The following is a 17340-nucleotide window of genomic DNA, read 5'->3' on the forward strand; positions in this document are numbered from 1 at the left end:
GCAGCTTGATAGACCTTTCATACTTATTAAGCTTTTTTACTACATTGAGGTAATTTCACCCAATTCTAACAGGGTAAAATATCTTTAAAATGATCAATTATATTTATTATATTATATTTATTTTCTTTATTACTTATATATATTTATTATATAGTAAATATTTATTATATATTTTAATTTATATTTATTATATTATATTATGTTATATTATATTTAATCCTATTATTATATTTAATTAATAATTAAATTATATAATTAATTAATTATTATTTATTAATCCTATATTATATTTAATCCTATTTAGATGCAGTAGCAATGGTGTCTTTATGGAAAAAAGTTCTAGGATATGTCACTAAGAGCCATGTGCAGTTGTTTCTTTGAACACTTCCAGACATTCTCAATATCTGAGAATTCAGATATTAAAAACAAACAAACAAAATGGCAGAACTACATTTTTAATTAGACGTGTGCAGGTGTATATATGCATTTGAAATASAAACCTCATTTTTGTGAAAGATATAAAAGTGTCTAGACTAGGCTAGGGAAAGAAAAACCCAACTAAAATCCCAACTGCCCCTTTCTTTTAGACTAAAAAAGAAAATAATTTTGAAACAATTACTTACTGCAGGAAARCAGAAGTGTTTAAAATTATATTCATGACTAATATTGAATTTGTGAATAATAAAACACCACATATTCAGGCTGGAAAAAAAAATATCACCAACCAAGAAAACCATGGATCCAGGTTTAACTCCATAGACAGTCAAAATTTCTATTCTGGTACTGTGCATATCACTTAATTTTGCTATGCCTTGGGTCTTAGCATCAGAATGTGAAATCCATTGTACTGCTGTTTCAGCACAACCAGCTGTAATTGAAGAGCAAGGCAATAATCAGCTTTATTGTTTTCCTTAAATATGCTAAGCAAGCACGTCAGAGCATGGGTGTGAACATCTTTCATAGTTAACTGCAAACAGCCAATCCCAATTCAGCTTATTTCCAGTAACAATTCTTTCCTAATAAAGGCTTTGCAGTACTGCACCGAAAAAAAAGCCCTCTACCCCATCCCACGCAGTTCCACAAGAGACAACCAATGTGCTACCAAAGTTCAGAAAAGACCTTCAGCTCATGGAACAGTTTTGACATTGAAGATCACCATACCAAGAAGAAGAAAACTTTATTTCATATCACCTAAAAGTACTTAGTAGCTGCAGCATGCAGCAAATAGGAAAAAAAAAAAAAAAAAAAAAAAAAAAAAAAAAAAAAAAAAAAAAAACCTCAACAAACAGTCCTGTCCAGCCTTTCCTCACCTTTGCATCTAGTGTGTGAAAATGTAAGAAATAACATAATTGAAGGAAACGCTCTAAAATTAAGACAACATTATGACCTATTAATATAATAGATTTGCCATGTTTTTCTAGTGTCCAACTACATTTGACATTTATATATGTCAAATTCTCTATTATGATGTGCCTGATTTGAAATGCTGTTGTTGTTCTGTTTTCTAAACATTTTTTTTAACATTTTCATGAAGTTTTATCATTGATTCAGTATGAGGATGGTGACACCAATAAGAATTACCAGTCCTGGGCACTTCAAAATAATTATCTTAATTGTATGAAATATGAACTCTCAAGTGGCTGATCTATGAGCAGTGCAGTATAATGAGGGTGAAGAAGGAAAAAAAAAAGGATATGCTACAGTCAAAGGACAAAATATTTTGTCAGAGTTGTCAGAATCGATGATAAAAGACACAGTRGAACAAGTTAGCAATTCCTGGACATACCACAGAAGTATAACTATACAAAGCTAAATAAAACCCACTGTCCACTATAAATAAAAATGGACTTGGCTTGAAAAGACACATAAATGAACATCATGAACTGGAATTTGCACTAGCTTAGCACATTTATTCTTGGAAACAAAAGCAGTTCTATTTTTTGCTAAAAAAAAAAAAATTGGTAAGAGTGCAAGAGAACTCTGAAATTGAAGCTGAAATTAATTAAGACAATAATGTTTGAAGAGAGTGATGCAGAGCAATTCACAAAGGGACTGACATTTGAAATATATTTCAGTGTTCCTCCAACCAGAGAACAAAATATGTAATACTGAAATAGGTGCAAAAGTGTACTTAAGTTTGGATAAATCTTAAATGTATGCCCCATGCAAGACRTGAAACTGATCTTGTCTTAGCTTCCCTCTTTTAATTTTTCACTTAGTTTTCCTATCACATATTTCTGTGTTTGAAATTAATAGAAATCTTTTCATTCTTCATGAAATAAACTATTCTTTTGATCATAAATTCCCGATAGGCAATTTTCTGTAAAATMCAAATTCTTAAATTTATTCAAACCCACAAAAGCAAAACAATAAAAGCACTATTTTAAACATGTTCGTTGTTATAAACTATAGAAATATTACCTCCACCACTGTTCCTTAGGCTTATAGAAAAATACTATAAAGCGCCTTATGGATTTTTAAAATTTATTTGTTTTGGACCCATAGATTTGGTTTTGTTATAACAAGTCTTATTGCAGCAAGTTCACATTCAATTATTGGCCAGAATATGAATGAGGGCTCCACCGTATGTTTTCCTGATAGACGGGCTAGAATCATGCTTTTTGTTAACTTGTTAATATTTACTTTGCTTTTCAAAAAATTAATTAAAATCGTATATAGAATTATTCTCAAAGAACAATTACACATCCGTTTACCAATAAAGAATAACTGAATTTAACTTATTCTCTTCAGACAACTAGCTAAATTGTTAACATTCAAACTGCATAAAGACTAAAAGTGTGTGAAAGCTAAAAAATTTAACTTCACAACATCCTCCATACTGCTGATATATTCATACAGCACTGGAAAAATATTTCTGAACTTTATTATGAATAAATGGTGCAATAACTGTCTTAAAAAGAAATACACCAAACTGTATAACCAGCTACATCTAAACAACACGATTAAGTTTAGGACATAACTACAAATTGTATTTTCACTTGAAATTACTATGCACAGCACTTGAAACACTCTGTATTTAAAAGACACTGTGGAATATGTAATCAGCCAGGATAATATTTCTTCATTGTCCAAATTATTAGTGCTATTAATTATTGTAATTTTACCAAATTTGAATTCATTAAAGAAGGCTTAAAAATCTGTTGTCTTCAATAAAAATATTCAAGAAAAGTATTACAAATGCTGTAACCTCTCTGAACTGGTGACTGAACAGATGTGGAACAGAACTGCATGCCTTTCTAGCTTGTATGCATGGGAAGCGTCAAGCCTGCTTTGTTCACATTGGCAAATATAACCGTCCTTTAAATACTCATTCCATTCATTCCACTAAAGCACCACAGAAGAACTGATTATTAAATGATAATGCACCAATTAGAAATGAACAAGCATAGTTTCATTTAACATTCTGTGCTAAGCTATCCCACCCCACTCTCTATCTTTGATATGATTTATATGCAAATTCCTTTATTTGCAGAAAAGTTAGCCACCTAGCCCTTCGTGAGCAACCAGTGCTGTGGATTCTGCATCATAAAACCAGAATAAATGCTAGTTAGAACTGCACACGTCAAAACAGTATAAATATACAAATTACTCACAGACACAGTTTTCATCTATACATAATATAAATATAGACACAGTTTTACAAATCACTGTCAGTGTCAGCAGAGTAAATTAACATTCATTTTAAATTTAATATTTCTGCACATTTGATAGAGACATTAGTCGGCACCAGTGGTACGTAATAGTCCTTCTAGAGACCTTTGAAGGTAACCCTTACACCTCTTTTCTTTTTCTGTTCTGTATAGGAAAAGCAGTATGAAAACATTGATTTTGAAAAAAAAAATAAATAAATAAAATAAAAAAAAAAANAAAAAAAAAAATAAAAAAGAAAAAGAAAAAAATAAATAAAAAACCAGCAATACCCAGAGAAAACAACAACAAACCACCAACCTCTTAAGGTGGAGTTTCCATATGCTTTCAAGGACACCTGTTATTTTGTTCCTAGCTTGAACACTCCTAGTTGAATCCTTTCTGCTAGAATTTTTGAACATATGTCTATTCGCGTTAGYATAAAGGATAGTTTATTTGTTTCATTTTGCAAGCCTTTTTTTGTCCACTTCCCCTATGCTCAAGYAACATTTCAGTCCTCTCCTGCCAGCTCATATTTTCCTCAACCTCTGATCCCAAGAACCCTCATTATTCTTGAGATCTGCTCCAAAAAACATGTAATAAAATGTGATACTTTCTTTAATGAAGATTAAATTTTAATTACCTGGGAATTTCTTACGCATTAAATTCCAGGTCAGATACCTGAGTTCAGTGTTATGCTTTCTTTCTCATAATGCCATTGTTGGCTTATCCACAATGTGACCAMGTCTTACACTTAAGAGAGAACTCTTGAAACACTTTAATTATATTTTCAAGAGTATTCTAACTTTTGAGATTGCCACCTGCATATGTGATWTATAAACTCTTTATACCAGAAAATGAGCCTTGCAAGTCTGTCTTTTCAGTAAGTTGTAACCAATCTATTTACATTTATTATTCTTTGTTTATATCCATTTGGCAACAGTTGCATAAAGATCTATTGCTCTAATTTGCACATATGAATGTCACCTTGAACAGTTTGGCCTTCTTAACTCAATATTTATCACTTAACTGTTTTTCCTCCTTGCCCACAAGGCACATCGACCTGGCAAAGGAGGAAGTTTTATATTGTTTGCTCTTGATAAAGGCAACCTTCAAGTTAGTCAAATTTAACACTTTGAGACATTTTTAGTGTTTACAAGTAAACAGGGTTGGATTTTTTTCAAGGAATAAAAATTGAGTTAACTGGTCTATTAAAAACAAACAAACAAACAAACCAAAAAACCCAAACAAAAGAACCCCAACAACAAAAAGCACAAACAAACAAAAAAAAAAATCCCCACAAACCAACAAAACAAAACAAAATAAAGAAACCAAACCAACAGTAATGAAAACAAACTAAAACCAAGAAAACAAAACCCCACAAATAAATTCGCACTAAAACTTCACTTTATTCTACCCAATTTTAAGCAGGTTCCAAGTCATGAAGGAAGATATTAGGAACAGAATTATTTAGATGTTATTTGAACATAAAATAACAGGATAAATATACTTCAAAATTTGGACAGCATCAAAGCTGGGATCAATAGAAGCTTGCCTACCTTTCCCAAAAACTACTCGAACTTTGTATACCATCAATATGTTCCCAAAAGCTAATTATTAGCAGACTGAAGATCACTTAATTTTAATTTTTTTCATAAGTGTCTTGCTCCAATGATTTGAAAACTTATGTCCCTTGATAATTGTTGCTTCTTTTTAACGTGTTTGGTGTTATTTACCCTTTGTTTCAGGATCTAGCTAATTCTGTTGGGAGAAATTACAGCTTTAACAATATTCACTTAATTGTCATAGAATCATGAATATTCTCAGTTGGAAGGGACCCAAAAGGATCATTGAAGTCSAACATCTGGCTGTACACTGGACAACTTAAGAATCACATTTTCTTGAATTCTGTTTACATTTTGATGATTTGCACATTCAWAATGATAAACCATTATTTTTCATTCCCAAGCATTGATTCAGTATCAGAAATATGACAAGAAGCTCTCATACAGGGACACTYGGAATTTTCAGTATTAAAATATTAAAAAAAAAATTATAACCTCTTTCTAAGACTGTTGAAAGAGCTGTGTCTGTCTCTCCTTTCTTGGAAAGTCCTCAAACCTAGTTTGAGATACTTGTTGATATGAAAACACTGCCTTTGGTTCCTTTTGTTAGATTATTCTAGAAAGGATAGGGAGAAAAAGGCTTTTCTGTTTAATTTTAATGGCTTAGTTATTGTTTTGAATCTTGGTCTGCAGCAATGTAAATCACAATAACAATATTCCTTTGTGCTTTCTTTCATCTGCTCCTACCAAATGCCTCCTACTGTATTGTGGACTGAGCACCCCAGATTATCTCTGAGAAATCTCAACTTATTTCTGCCTGTCATCTATCCTTGAACAAACTTTGCCCTTCAAAAATATCAAAATTTCAAGCCTGAAAATATTCTACTACATGCCAACCATGTCAGTTTATGAGTTTCTGTTATAGATCACCAAGATTGAAGTCTTGTCTTCTAAATTGGGGTGAAATGCACTGTTACTATATCAGTTTCRAACCTTCAAGTACAACATTCTCAACTCCCTCAATCTCAATCTCCTCAATCTCCTTCTCTCTGAATAGACCGCTGTCATATAGATGTATTTATAAACAACTTTTCACATAAATTGAAACTTTACTTAATTCATTTATATAGAAGCAGAGATAAGCAGACCTTTTCAGACGAACTCATTTTCTTTGTCTTCTCAGTTGCTTGCTCTCTTAAGTACCTTAAACACCTTTTCTTGTCTTTACAGTGCACTGTGCATATTCTCCTCAAAGAGAAATTTTCTCCCTAGCCAAAATTTATTTTGAATCACTTAGAAGCTTTTTCTCCTTAATCCTTTAATGATATTGCCTGCCTGCCATTACCCCACATCCACGTCACCCACAACATAATTAACTTCCCTTAGTTTAAAATTATTTTAGTTACAAAAGTGACTGGTCTTCAGTAGTAGAAGTACAGGAGAAAAAGAAGGGGAAAAAAACCCCAAGCACAATAAACTACAAGACGTGAGATATCTGGAAACAAGCTGCATGAAAAATAGAATAGAATAATTGAGTTGGAAGGTACCTACAACCATAATCTTGTCCAACTGATGGACCAAATCAGGGCTGAACAAGTTAAAGCAAGCTAAAGTCATTAGCCAAAGGCCTCTCAAACACTGACAGGCTTGGCAGCATAAACCACCTCTCTAGCAAGTCTGTTACARTGTTTGACCAACTTCTTAATTAATATGTATTTCCTAATAAGTCTGAGCCTCCCCTGATGCAACTTTGAGCCATTCCCAGGTGTTCTGTCACTGGATATCAGAAAGAAGAGATTCACACTTCTCTCTCTACTTCCCCTCCTCAGGAAKTTGCAGAGAGCAATGAGGTCATCCCTCAAGCTCTTTTTCTCCAAACTAGAMAARCCCAAAGTSCTCAMWGGAYKTCATGCCTTCYAGCCCTTTTACCAGCTTTGTTGCCCTCATCTGGGCACATTCAGCTACTTTAATAAATTTTTTTAATTGTGGCAGCCAGAACTGTGCACAAAACTCAAGGTGGGGCCAAAATAACACTAAATACAGTGGTAATTATATAATGGGAATTTTAATGCTAATTCCAAGAAAAAAAATGTCATTTTATTACAAATCAATGTTATCTGTATACTAGAGTGAAAATATCAACAAAATGACATCTTTCTACTTCCTTCATTTCAGTTAAAGCACAGGATTCAGTAGTAAAGACCAACGCAAAACATTTTTATTTCTGAAATAATTTTTTTCAGCTTTTCCTTTGGCTTCTGTTCACAGATGTAACAGATTTTTGGTGTTTATACTCATTCACCCAAGACCAAAACAAAAGTTAATTAAGAAAAAATACTCAGAACCTTGTTTATATCAACTTGTTCTGTTGATATATAAAAGTATCAATATATTGATATATATACAAGTGCCACTATAATTTAAAAGCCCTGTCATCTAAATATTAATGTAATTTTTTTCTTTTTTTTTTAAATTGTCTTAGATTCACATACTTATTTAGAGTTTGTCTAGTCTGTTTTCTTTAGCACAGAGATTAGAATATGTCCTTGAAATTAAGTTACTGTTCTGAGACCAATTAAATCCATTAGGACATGTAGCTGGTGAACATATTGTCATTTTTCCACTTTTCTTTCTTAAAGACAATTGACTGTAGCAAATCTGTAAATCTGAAAGGACTTAATTAGTGTCCAGGGACAGTTTAGTGGTATTTAATTAATGAAGAAACCATAAATTACTCTAAGGGGTAAAAAAGCAACCAGCCTCTCACGACATCCTGCTAGGAGGTTTTTTGGTTTTGTTTTTTTGGGGGGGTTGGTTGGATTTTTTTGGTTTGCTGGTGCTTTGTTTGTTTTTTTATTTGTTTTTTTTTAACATGAAATCTTCATTAAAAGGAACATACTTTGCCATTTAAAAATATCAAAGGAAGCAATAGTTATCTTGTTTAGCAAGAAAAGTGTTTTAGAGCCTCATCACTAATTTTTGCCTGTACAACAGATGGACTGTATTTTAAAAAGTCTTGAGWGATTAAAAAAARGGAGAAAYYAAAWCATAGAAGGAAGYAGAAARTATMCATTATTTAATGCAAAGRAAAAAAATATTTMARATAATAAAASTGAGTGCAGTACTTTTAAAACAGAGATGCACAAAAAAAAGGACTCAAACATTTCTAATTCCCTGAAAGAAAAGACTCATCTACTTAGTACCACAGTACCTACTCCATGAAATACTACCACGGCAGAGGCTTTATTGTAATATTAAAACCTTTGTCCATTCTATGTTCATTTTTATTTCTATTACCCCATCCCCACTGTAAAAACTTCATCTCTTAGTGAGACAAGGTAGAATTAACCTTTGCAGTTTATTCACCTACTTCCTCTTATTTGTATAGTCTTGAGTCTTCCTTATTACACTGCACTCAACCTGATCTTTGCTCACTCCACTGTAATTGATCATATCCCTCTAGAAGTTTCTCTGTAGTTATTCCAGCATGGCAAAACCTCTATTTTCTCCAGTGGCAAGTCATCCTGCATTCCTCCCTGCAGACTCYTGAACATGAGGCAGGTCTGATCAGCACAGAACAGCCCAGTTTCCTGAGGCTCAGGCTGACATGAGGAGCAATAGCTGGGCTGCACAGACTCATCTCTGGCTCAGCCATTTCTGCATTGTAAAGCTTGAGGCAGGGTCTGGCTGTTTCCCATAGTGCATTAAAAACAACTTACATCTTTTCTCAAATTAGGAGCAAGATGTACAACCATTCCTCTACTGAGAATATTGGGAGAATTCTCTGATGAAGGACACAACACACTAATGGTTGTTCTTAGTAATAAACTCTTAGATTGCTACAAAGAGAGACTGGGATTCCAAATTTTCTCTCTTATTTCAAATTGGACTCTAAACAAGCACTGACTTCCCCTATACCATCTTCATATCACTCAATATCTCAAATCAAATTAGATCAAGACCAAATGCAAATATCTATTTTACACATCTCACAAAATCATAAAATACTTTGGGTTGGAAGGGACCTTAAACATAATTTAGTTACAGTCCATCTCCACAGGCATGGACATCTCGTGTTAATGCTTTGAAGTCAGCTACTGTAAGGATTGAAAGGCACAAATGGCAAGGAAGACTGCATTTGCACTGTGGATCAGTCAMATAAATTGTTTTCCTTCATACAAGACAGAAACAAGGAGATTGCATAGGGTTGGACACGATGACGCTGTCCAGGGGCAGCTGAAGTGGGCACTTGGGTGTTTGGTCTCCAGCATATATCAGGGAGCGACACTGGAGTTAACTTGGGCTTTTGCTGACTGCAGTGTCCAATTGTCACACAGCTTTCACCATTTGTTTTTACTCTAGAATACATATCCCATACTAAAGGAATGAAGAACATGGACATAATTTTTTTTTTTTTTTTAGAATGCTTTGGAAGAGATGAGATATCTCTCCTTAATTATTACAAAACTTTAACAATTCCTTAGAGAATTCATAAAACTGAGCCCTAACATTTAGGGATATAAAAAAAAATTTGAAATATCAATAATTAAATAAATACAGGAAATAATATTTTCCTTAAGAGTCAACCTACAATCTTGCAAGACTTTGGCATATGGGTAACCCCTTATCATTTATTGGAGAAGCATCCAGGCCTAGTTTWTGCATGAGTTATTCCTTTTCTTCCTCTTTGCAATAAAAATATCAACTCTCCTTGCATTCATGTCTATAAAAATAATAGAAATACATAAAGCAAATCCAACCCTCTAAATAAAAATATTAGCTTTAGCAATTAAATTATCACTGTAGCTTCTATACCAACATATTATTGTCTTGACCAGGATGCCCTTTGGGAAATTGTCCATTCAGATAAAGGAAATTCATAGCTAAAAAATCATAGCTCTAAAATCATCATAAAAAAGGAATATGTTATCATCCTAAACAATCATTCAATAAAMTACTGTAAAATGTGGGTGATTAAAAGAGAAAAAAAAAAAGCAGAGGGAGAATTAGATCCATCTTACACTAGGGAATCACTGATCAAATGGAAGGAATGGACATAAACAGTGATAAATTTTTCATCTTCATTGCCTTCATTTTAATGAATTTGAAATTAAGTCTAAAATGGAACAGTCATGCAACACAGCTTCTAAATTTAGTTGAAACTTCATATTTAGCTCCATTCCTAGACTCACAACTGAATATTTGTCTTATCCTATGGCAACAGGGAACCTCTTCCTCAGGTCAAGCAACTGCTTCCTTTCAAAAGGTTCCTCTCCCCCTGTCTCAAACCCACCAGTTTGCACTTGAACGCTAACAAATACAAAATCTGCTTTAAGATTGATAGTTTCTCATTGCTAAGAGTTGTTGCTATATGTACTTCAAAGGCAAATGATGCTGTGGACTTCCCAGCAGTGTCCTTTGCTTTTGAAATCCTAGAATAATCCATAGAGATGCTACTAACAAAGAGAAGCTGACAGTCTTAAAAATGTATAATTTAAATTCACTGACAGCAAACGCCAAAAAAAAAAAAAAAAAAAAAAAAAAAAAAGTTGTAGCTGAGGTTACTGTTTATCCATGGGAACAACTAATATCATAATATGAAGGGCCTGGCCACTCCAGAAAAAAAATATTATTTTAAAGCAAATATATCTGGAATAATTCTTTATGCTTTTCAAATAGACTAAACAACTGAGTCTACTAATTCATAGTGTAATCTATTTGAAATATATTCTAAAAGAGTTTGTTTGGGTTTTTTTCTCTCTTAAATATTAACTGYAGTCATAAGTAGAGCAAGTAGATCCTAATATATAAAAGAAAAACTTCTTTTTCCTCTTCATTCCCATTTGTATTGATGTCCTGGCTTCAAAACATGCTTTATGAGATCAGTTCTATCAAGCTGTGAACAACATATCTCCAGATATGGAGAGACCATTAAAAATGAAATTTTGGGGGGTAATTTTTTTGGAGGGAAGATAATGACTTGAAATTATTGAACAAAGCTGCTTCAAAGTATTAAAACACATGAATTTTTTAACTAAACTGATTAAGAGGTAACCTGTTCCTGAAAAAATAACCTCCAAGATCATTTTAATGAAGGTGAAGTATTTCCAGTTCATGTAAACCTAAGTCAATAAGTGTGTGACTCCAAATTACGTTTTGCTATCACCATATGGTTAAAATTTGAGGCTTAACTTCCTTTCCTATTTTAGAACAATRATATAAAAAAAAAATAAATAAAATAGGGAAAACAAATAAACAAGTTACATATTGCTTGCCTTAAGTCTGTAAAGCTAAACTTTAAATCAAAAGTTTGATTACCTGAGACTTTTGGTAACATTAGCCAACAAACTTTAAGGGAGGCRGCCCCTAAATTTCACTTACATTTTTTTAAAAGGATGAAAAAAATCATTTATAAAGACTTTCATGCACTGCCATTTCTGCTCCCTCCTGACCTTTTGGTAGCTATGCATGCATTTTATCTGAGCTGGAACAGCAAACAGGTGCCCTGTCCTGCTCTAGTAACTGCTGTTTATCTAGCAGTTAGTCTTCCCTACAGATAGCCTCACATTGTTTCTTGATCTTTTTTTTTTTTTTTCAGATTTGGATAGATAGTATCATCATGTAATGAGCACATCAACAGCTTTCCAGCTCAATGAACCATGAGAAGAATTTGAGGTTCACTGTGCTCTTTTCCTGACAATGACGGATCAACCGGCATGGAAGAAGTTAGCAGCATTTCCAATAAGATTAAATGTTTCTTCTTTGGCCAAGTACCTTCCCTGTATCTTCTATTTCAGGGATATTTTCCTCTTAACCAAGGCCTTATTTCTGACCACCACTAGAACTCAAATGAAATGTAAGTTTTAYAGCATTTTTCAAAGATACCACTGTCAAGAGAAAACAGAAGAGCAAAACAAATTTTAGGGTGGCTAAGGGAAATGTAACAAACTGGTATATTTCTGCTGGGAAGTCAGGAGTTGACTTTTGACTCTTGCAATTCATCTACAAAACAAGACTCCAAACTTTCTTTTGCTCCWATTGCTATGAGCTGAAACCAGGATTCCTTCAATTCTATCTGAAAAAGCAGATCCTAAAATTCCAAACAAATATGGMATCTGTTTTCTAACTGAATCAACACCAGAAGCAGCAGAACTTAGTATTTTGGTTACACTGGGCACACTAGCGTATCTTTCAAGTTACCATATTTTTCTTCCAAGTTTAAGTTTTAAGTAAAATCAAAAGACATAGACATAGCTGTTAGCAACAGTTAAGACACTCCAGAAAACACAGAGACAGTGTGACCAATTTATTGACACCTGTGAGCTCAAACACACAGAACTCAGCAACTGAAGCGTACTCATGAGAATACTTATGCTAATAAATCCACATTATTTGTTATACACTGCCTCACCGGCAAAATTCTTGTAAATTAGTTAAGATTTCTTAWATTAAGAAATTTGAGTATTGACACCCTTTTTCCCTCTCTGTTTATGTGAATATATCTGCCCGTAGTCCAACAYTTTAGCCTTACCAGTGCTGTCATCRTAAACAACAGTAACTGTTTTCCACTTGAAGAACTGCACAAGGTCAAGGATGGCACGGCTGAGGGAAGAAAAATCTGGATAGAGGCTGACATAGAAGGAGTCCTTGTTRTCTGACACCTGATGTTTCCAGCGGGTCTGGATGTGTGGAACGCCCAGAGCATTGCAGATGGATTGCACGGCGTTAGCTGAGGAGCTGTGGGATGGTCCGAAGATGGCGGCCACCCCAAGGGACAGCTGATCGCAGGCTGAAGAGGAGACAGAAGTCTGTCAATGATGAGAGGAAAAAAGGCAGTGTGCCAGAAGGTATTGCACAATTTATATTAAACAAAAGGCACTCCATGAAATATACTGCATTACTGGCAGAACTCCCTTCCTGTGGAACACTTCCACTTGCACATATCAACTTTGGAATTGGCTTCCAAGCATTTTCTGCAAACTAATGAATAYCGACTCTTAACATCTAAATAATGCTCAGCTAGGTTTAATAAACACTTCCATGTTAGTGGAAGTCACAAAGGCCAGCATTTGTGTGTCTTTTGAAAAGAACGGACAAAAAAAAGAGGTTTATGTTTAGACATGCCTTACATTTGGAAGAGGGTCAAATATGGCACTATCCTAATCTAGGTTAAGTGTTAACTTCTTCCTCAATCAACCAACACTATTTCTACTGGGGTCCTAATCACTCAGAAATTTTACATGTGAGGTAACTTCTAGTTAATTATCAGGCACAGAGTTAATTTCATTGAAAKGGACATTTGAATTTTTGTATCTGAAGGTAGACATGTTGACTAGTACAACATTTYCCCTAAAGTTAAATTGCTGTCTATTAGTGGAAAAAGTTCAGCATCCCTTTTTAAAAACTGTAAATGCACTGTTTTGCTGTACTTGCATGAGTGTGTAAAACCATCCGTGAGAATCACTGACATGATACTGCTGGGTTCAAGTGGCTCAGCTTCCTGTTTCTGATAGAGGATGCCCCTACCTATACTGCTCATTAGCAGTCTCTGGTCTGTATTATCTCCCCCAGCACACTCCAGTATCATCTTGTTAAATATTAGTTAGGACATGCCAAAAAGAAGGCAGGAAAAAATAGTCAATACTGAAGACCAGAGTTTTGGCYCATGCCTTGCTCCTAAGTCATTCACTACCATAGGCAAAACCTTTATGAATGTGCAGCTCTGAAAAACAACAGACTCTGTCTTGAAGGAAAACAACTCATTTGTTATAGAGAAGATGAAATGAAAACCAAACTAGACTTGAGTATTTGTATGGGGTTTGATTCATTCTGTTACTCCACCATCAATGTTTCTGACAGCTGAGGAAACAAGAAGTAGAAACGCATCTTGCTGCATTGCTTTTCTCATCAATTCAAAATTAATTGTTTTATTGTCCTCATTCTTTTCAACTTGTTGAAAATATTGCTAAGACTTTCAAGTGCATTCCAGAAACTATGCTGGCACACCTTTTTATTRCTGCAGAACACCGGTGGTTTAAATAAACTTGTCAGACACACAGGATCTTCATTGTTATTCGGTGTGTTGCCTAAATGACTAGCTCAATAAAAAAAAATTTATGCTAATATTGCCCTTCCTAAGAGTAATCAACAAGCTTTATGCAAATGTCAGTAAATGGGATCACTAACAACAGCAATAGCTACCAGATGGCTTTTCAATGGACTTTTTTTTCCTCTCTCTTTCTCAGATTTGAATAATGCAATGCCTTCACACGTGATTTAATATGGCACTGGGTCTATCAGAAGCATACCAATTTTCCTAGCACATTGAGGGATATTTTGTTGAATTTACATCATTCTTCACTGAAACAGTAGTTTGGAAATATCATCTTGCCTTCCTTTGCTCTTTCATATAGTACCTTTAAAAATCCATTAATATTTCATCCATATTCAACTTCAAAAGTATGTGTAATRAGAGGTCTAAACAGGCTATTTTGGATGCAGTGCCTGCTTGCTCACTAATGGACATGATAATGAACCACAWAAATGAGTCAAATGCTTAAACCTCATTGTTAAAATTCTAGTTTGGATCCATCATAAGAAAATGAACCATTTYGTGTTAACCTTTAGCCTTTGATTCTGAACTAAAGCACCTGTGAGCACAAATATAGTTGTCTGAATTGTAAATTGATGATGCAAAAASCTATTAGCACCAGAAGATTACACAGATTTTGATGTAGCCTGACCAGTTATAAATAAAGTGTTGCATTCTCTCCCAAGATGCAAGAGAGAAAAATGAATATATGCAATCTATTTAATATATCTAATCAATAGCATGTTGTCATTCTAACTTCAGCRATTATAGTTTAACAAGAATTGGCAACATAATATTTGGGCTAACAAACCTTAAGTAAAGAMTAAGAGTAATTTCACTTTCTCAGGAAATAATTAAATATCTCAGAAAAATTGTTCTGCTCTCAACATCYTCCCTCAGGAATGGGGAGAAACAGTCCCATTAGATTTCACATGTCAGGTTGTGCAGGAGTCAGGGAGCAGTTGAATTGGGAAGRTGAGAAGGAAAGGAGAATGAAGGAAACAGAACTAAGAATCAGCCAATTTACTCACTGTAGAGTGAATAGAGTAGTCTCTCTCAAAATCTGCTTCAATCCATCTTCCTAAACACTAGAATAACAACCYAAAGATACACTGMTAAAAGTGTATTTTTGTCTYTTTCTTCCACCATACATACACTCTACTCTGCAAAGAAACCTTCTTGCTAGGCATAATATTTAGCCTATAATTTTTTCATAAATCAAAGCATCTTCTAATGACCAACCTGTGTGTATTTCTGTGCAAATAAGGATACTCTCTTTTCACCCCTAACAGGACCCTATATATGAATTGCTTATTTGTCAAATAAACAGATAAAAGAAGTTAGCAAGATTAACTCTGTTAATGTTATAGTAAAAGAGAAAAAAATATTCCCTTAAGTTCTAACCAAATATTTCAATAGCATTAAATCCCACTTTTAAGATGTCTTTCATGTACATTCATCACGACATAGCAGTTTTTCCTYATGTACAATTTCTAATGTGCTATCAAATGTTTTCACTCTTCTTAGCCGACTAGAGGACCAGAAATCCCTTATAGTATAAATCTGTATAAATCTTCTGTCTTCAGTTCCTGGGAGAGACATGTTGGGACCAGATAATTTGGCAGATTTACACTAGAAATTTGTCACAAGAAACACAGGCTGACCTCCAGTTCTTTCACTCTTCTTATTGTCTCGTTGCATATAACACTCGTATRGAATTAGTTCTTCAAYTTATTTTTAAAAAGTTTTTAATTAMCATGCAATACAGCATGAAATTCCATCCTACTGAGTTTAGAAATGAGGTTTTGTACTTTCTTCTGTAAATACATATTGAACTTTTTGGTGTTTGAACTTTCTAGGATATTGGAAAGATGCTGAAACTTGTATCTGTTCACCCTGACTTAAATGTAAAGCAATCTGAAAATCTGGATTTTCTTTTGAGAATCAAAGATYTTTAAATTAARGAAAAATGTTSAMAATTAATTTTAACTTTTCATTCTTSTGTAAMCATATCATTTATAGTTAGGAGAGAAGAGCTTAACTCAGGCTAAGACATGCACCTGATAGTGTTAGTGTTAAGGACAGACAATATTAAGGCTTATTTTTATGCCATGCTGATATCAGATGCACGAAATCACAACTACTACTTCCCTTTTGAAGTTGGAACATGATTAAATATATAAAGGCACTTGTGAAGATGGTTAAAATGGTTGAATGCTTAAAATTGAATCCCTGGTTCAGTAGAATTTGGGGGAACTTAGCACTTTACTGGATAAAATCGGGACAATGTTTTCTCACTCCAAAGGAGCTGCTCTCAGAAACATCCTAATCACAATGTTCAGCAAAATTTATTTCAGAWATTAAATATTTGAGGGAATAGCTTTTAGATAGGGTCAGTGGGAGCAAAGGTGGCAATGTAATTGTCCAGCAGTTACCATCACAGCCTTTAATAAAGCAGCTCTCTAATGCCAGCGACAATAATGTCACAGTTTCCTTGCATATGGCATCATTGGATAGACATTTTTTCAGGTAAGTGAACTGAGTCTTAGTTCTCCATTAAAACCATTAAATATGCAAGAGGTTACCTTTTTTGGATGCTTCAAAACTGTCATAGAGATTTATCTTTTGGGTGTCGTATGTTAATGTGGTGTTTGGCAGAAGAGTTCTGTTTCTGTTGATTGTGTTCACAGCAAATCGGAAGGCTAATTCTTCTGCTCCCATTGGACCAGATTCCACACACTCAAAAATGCCTCCTGGGAGAGGGACAAAGATGAAAGAAAAAAAAAATTAATTAAAAAATTAAAAAGGGCATAAAATAACATCTTTAATCATCCTTTTGGAGAAGATTCATCAGCCTGAAATATTTATTTTAATAAACCTGGTACAGTGGAACTCATAATTCTGATGAGCTTTGAGTCAGATAATAAATAAATCAGCATCAAGTAGAACTTACCTTAAGAAAAACCTGTTGGGTTTTTCCCATACAATACTCATTTTGTATTGTGTATAACAAAAAAGTGYAGCATTATACATTAA

At 33.9% G+C, this 17340-nt stretch overlaps 1 protein-coding gene across 3 annotated transcripts in view; it reads right to left on the reverse strand.

Annotated features, from left to right (window-relative positions):
* GRIK2 (glutamate ionotropic receptor kainate type subunit 2) overlaps positions 1-17340 on the reverse strand; it is a 358136-nt gene that overhangs the window by 221767 nt on the left and 119029 nt on the right. For all 3 annotated transcript variants that reach the window (XM_057364086.1, XM_057364085.1, XM_057364087.1), the window contains exons 3-4: positions 16890-17057; positions 12745-13002 (exon numbers count right to left, since the gene is read on the reverse strand). In XM_057364086.1, the coding sequence (XP_057220069.1) occupies positions 12745-13002; positions 16890-17057 (426 nt within the window). The remainder of the gene's footprint in view (positions 1-12744; positions 13003-16889; positions 17058-17340) is intronic.

The sequence above is a fragment of the Malurus melanocephalus genome, unplaced genomic scaffold (assembly GCF_030028575.1).
Source record: "Malurus melanocephalus ecotype Western Australia unplaced genomic scaffold, MMel_1.1 scaffold_35, whole genome shotgun sequence".
Lineage (NCBI taxonomy): Eukaryota > Metazoa > Chordata > Aves > Passeriformes > Maluridae > Malurus > Malurus melanocephalus.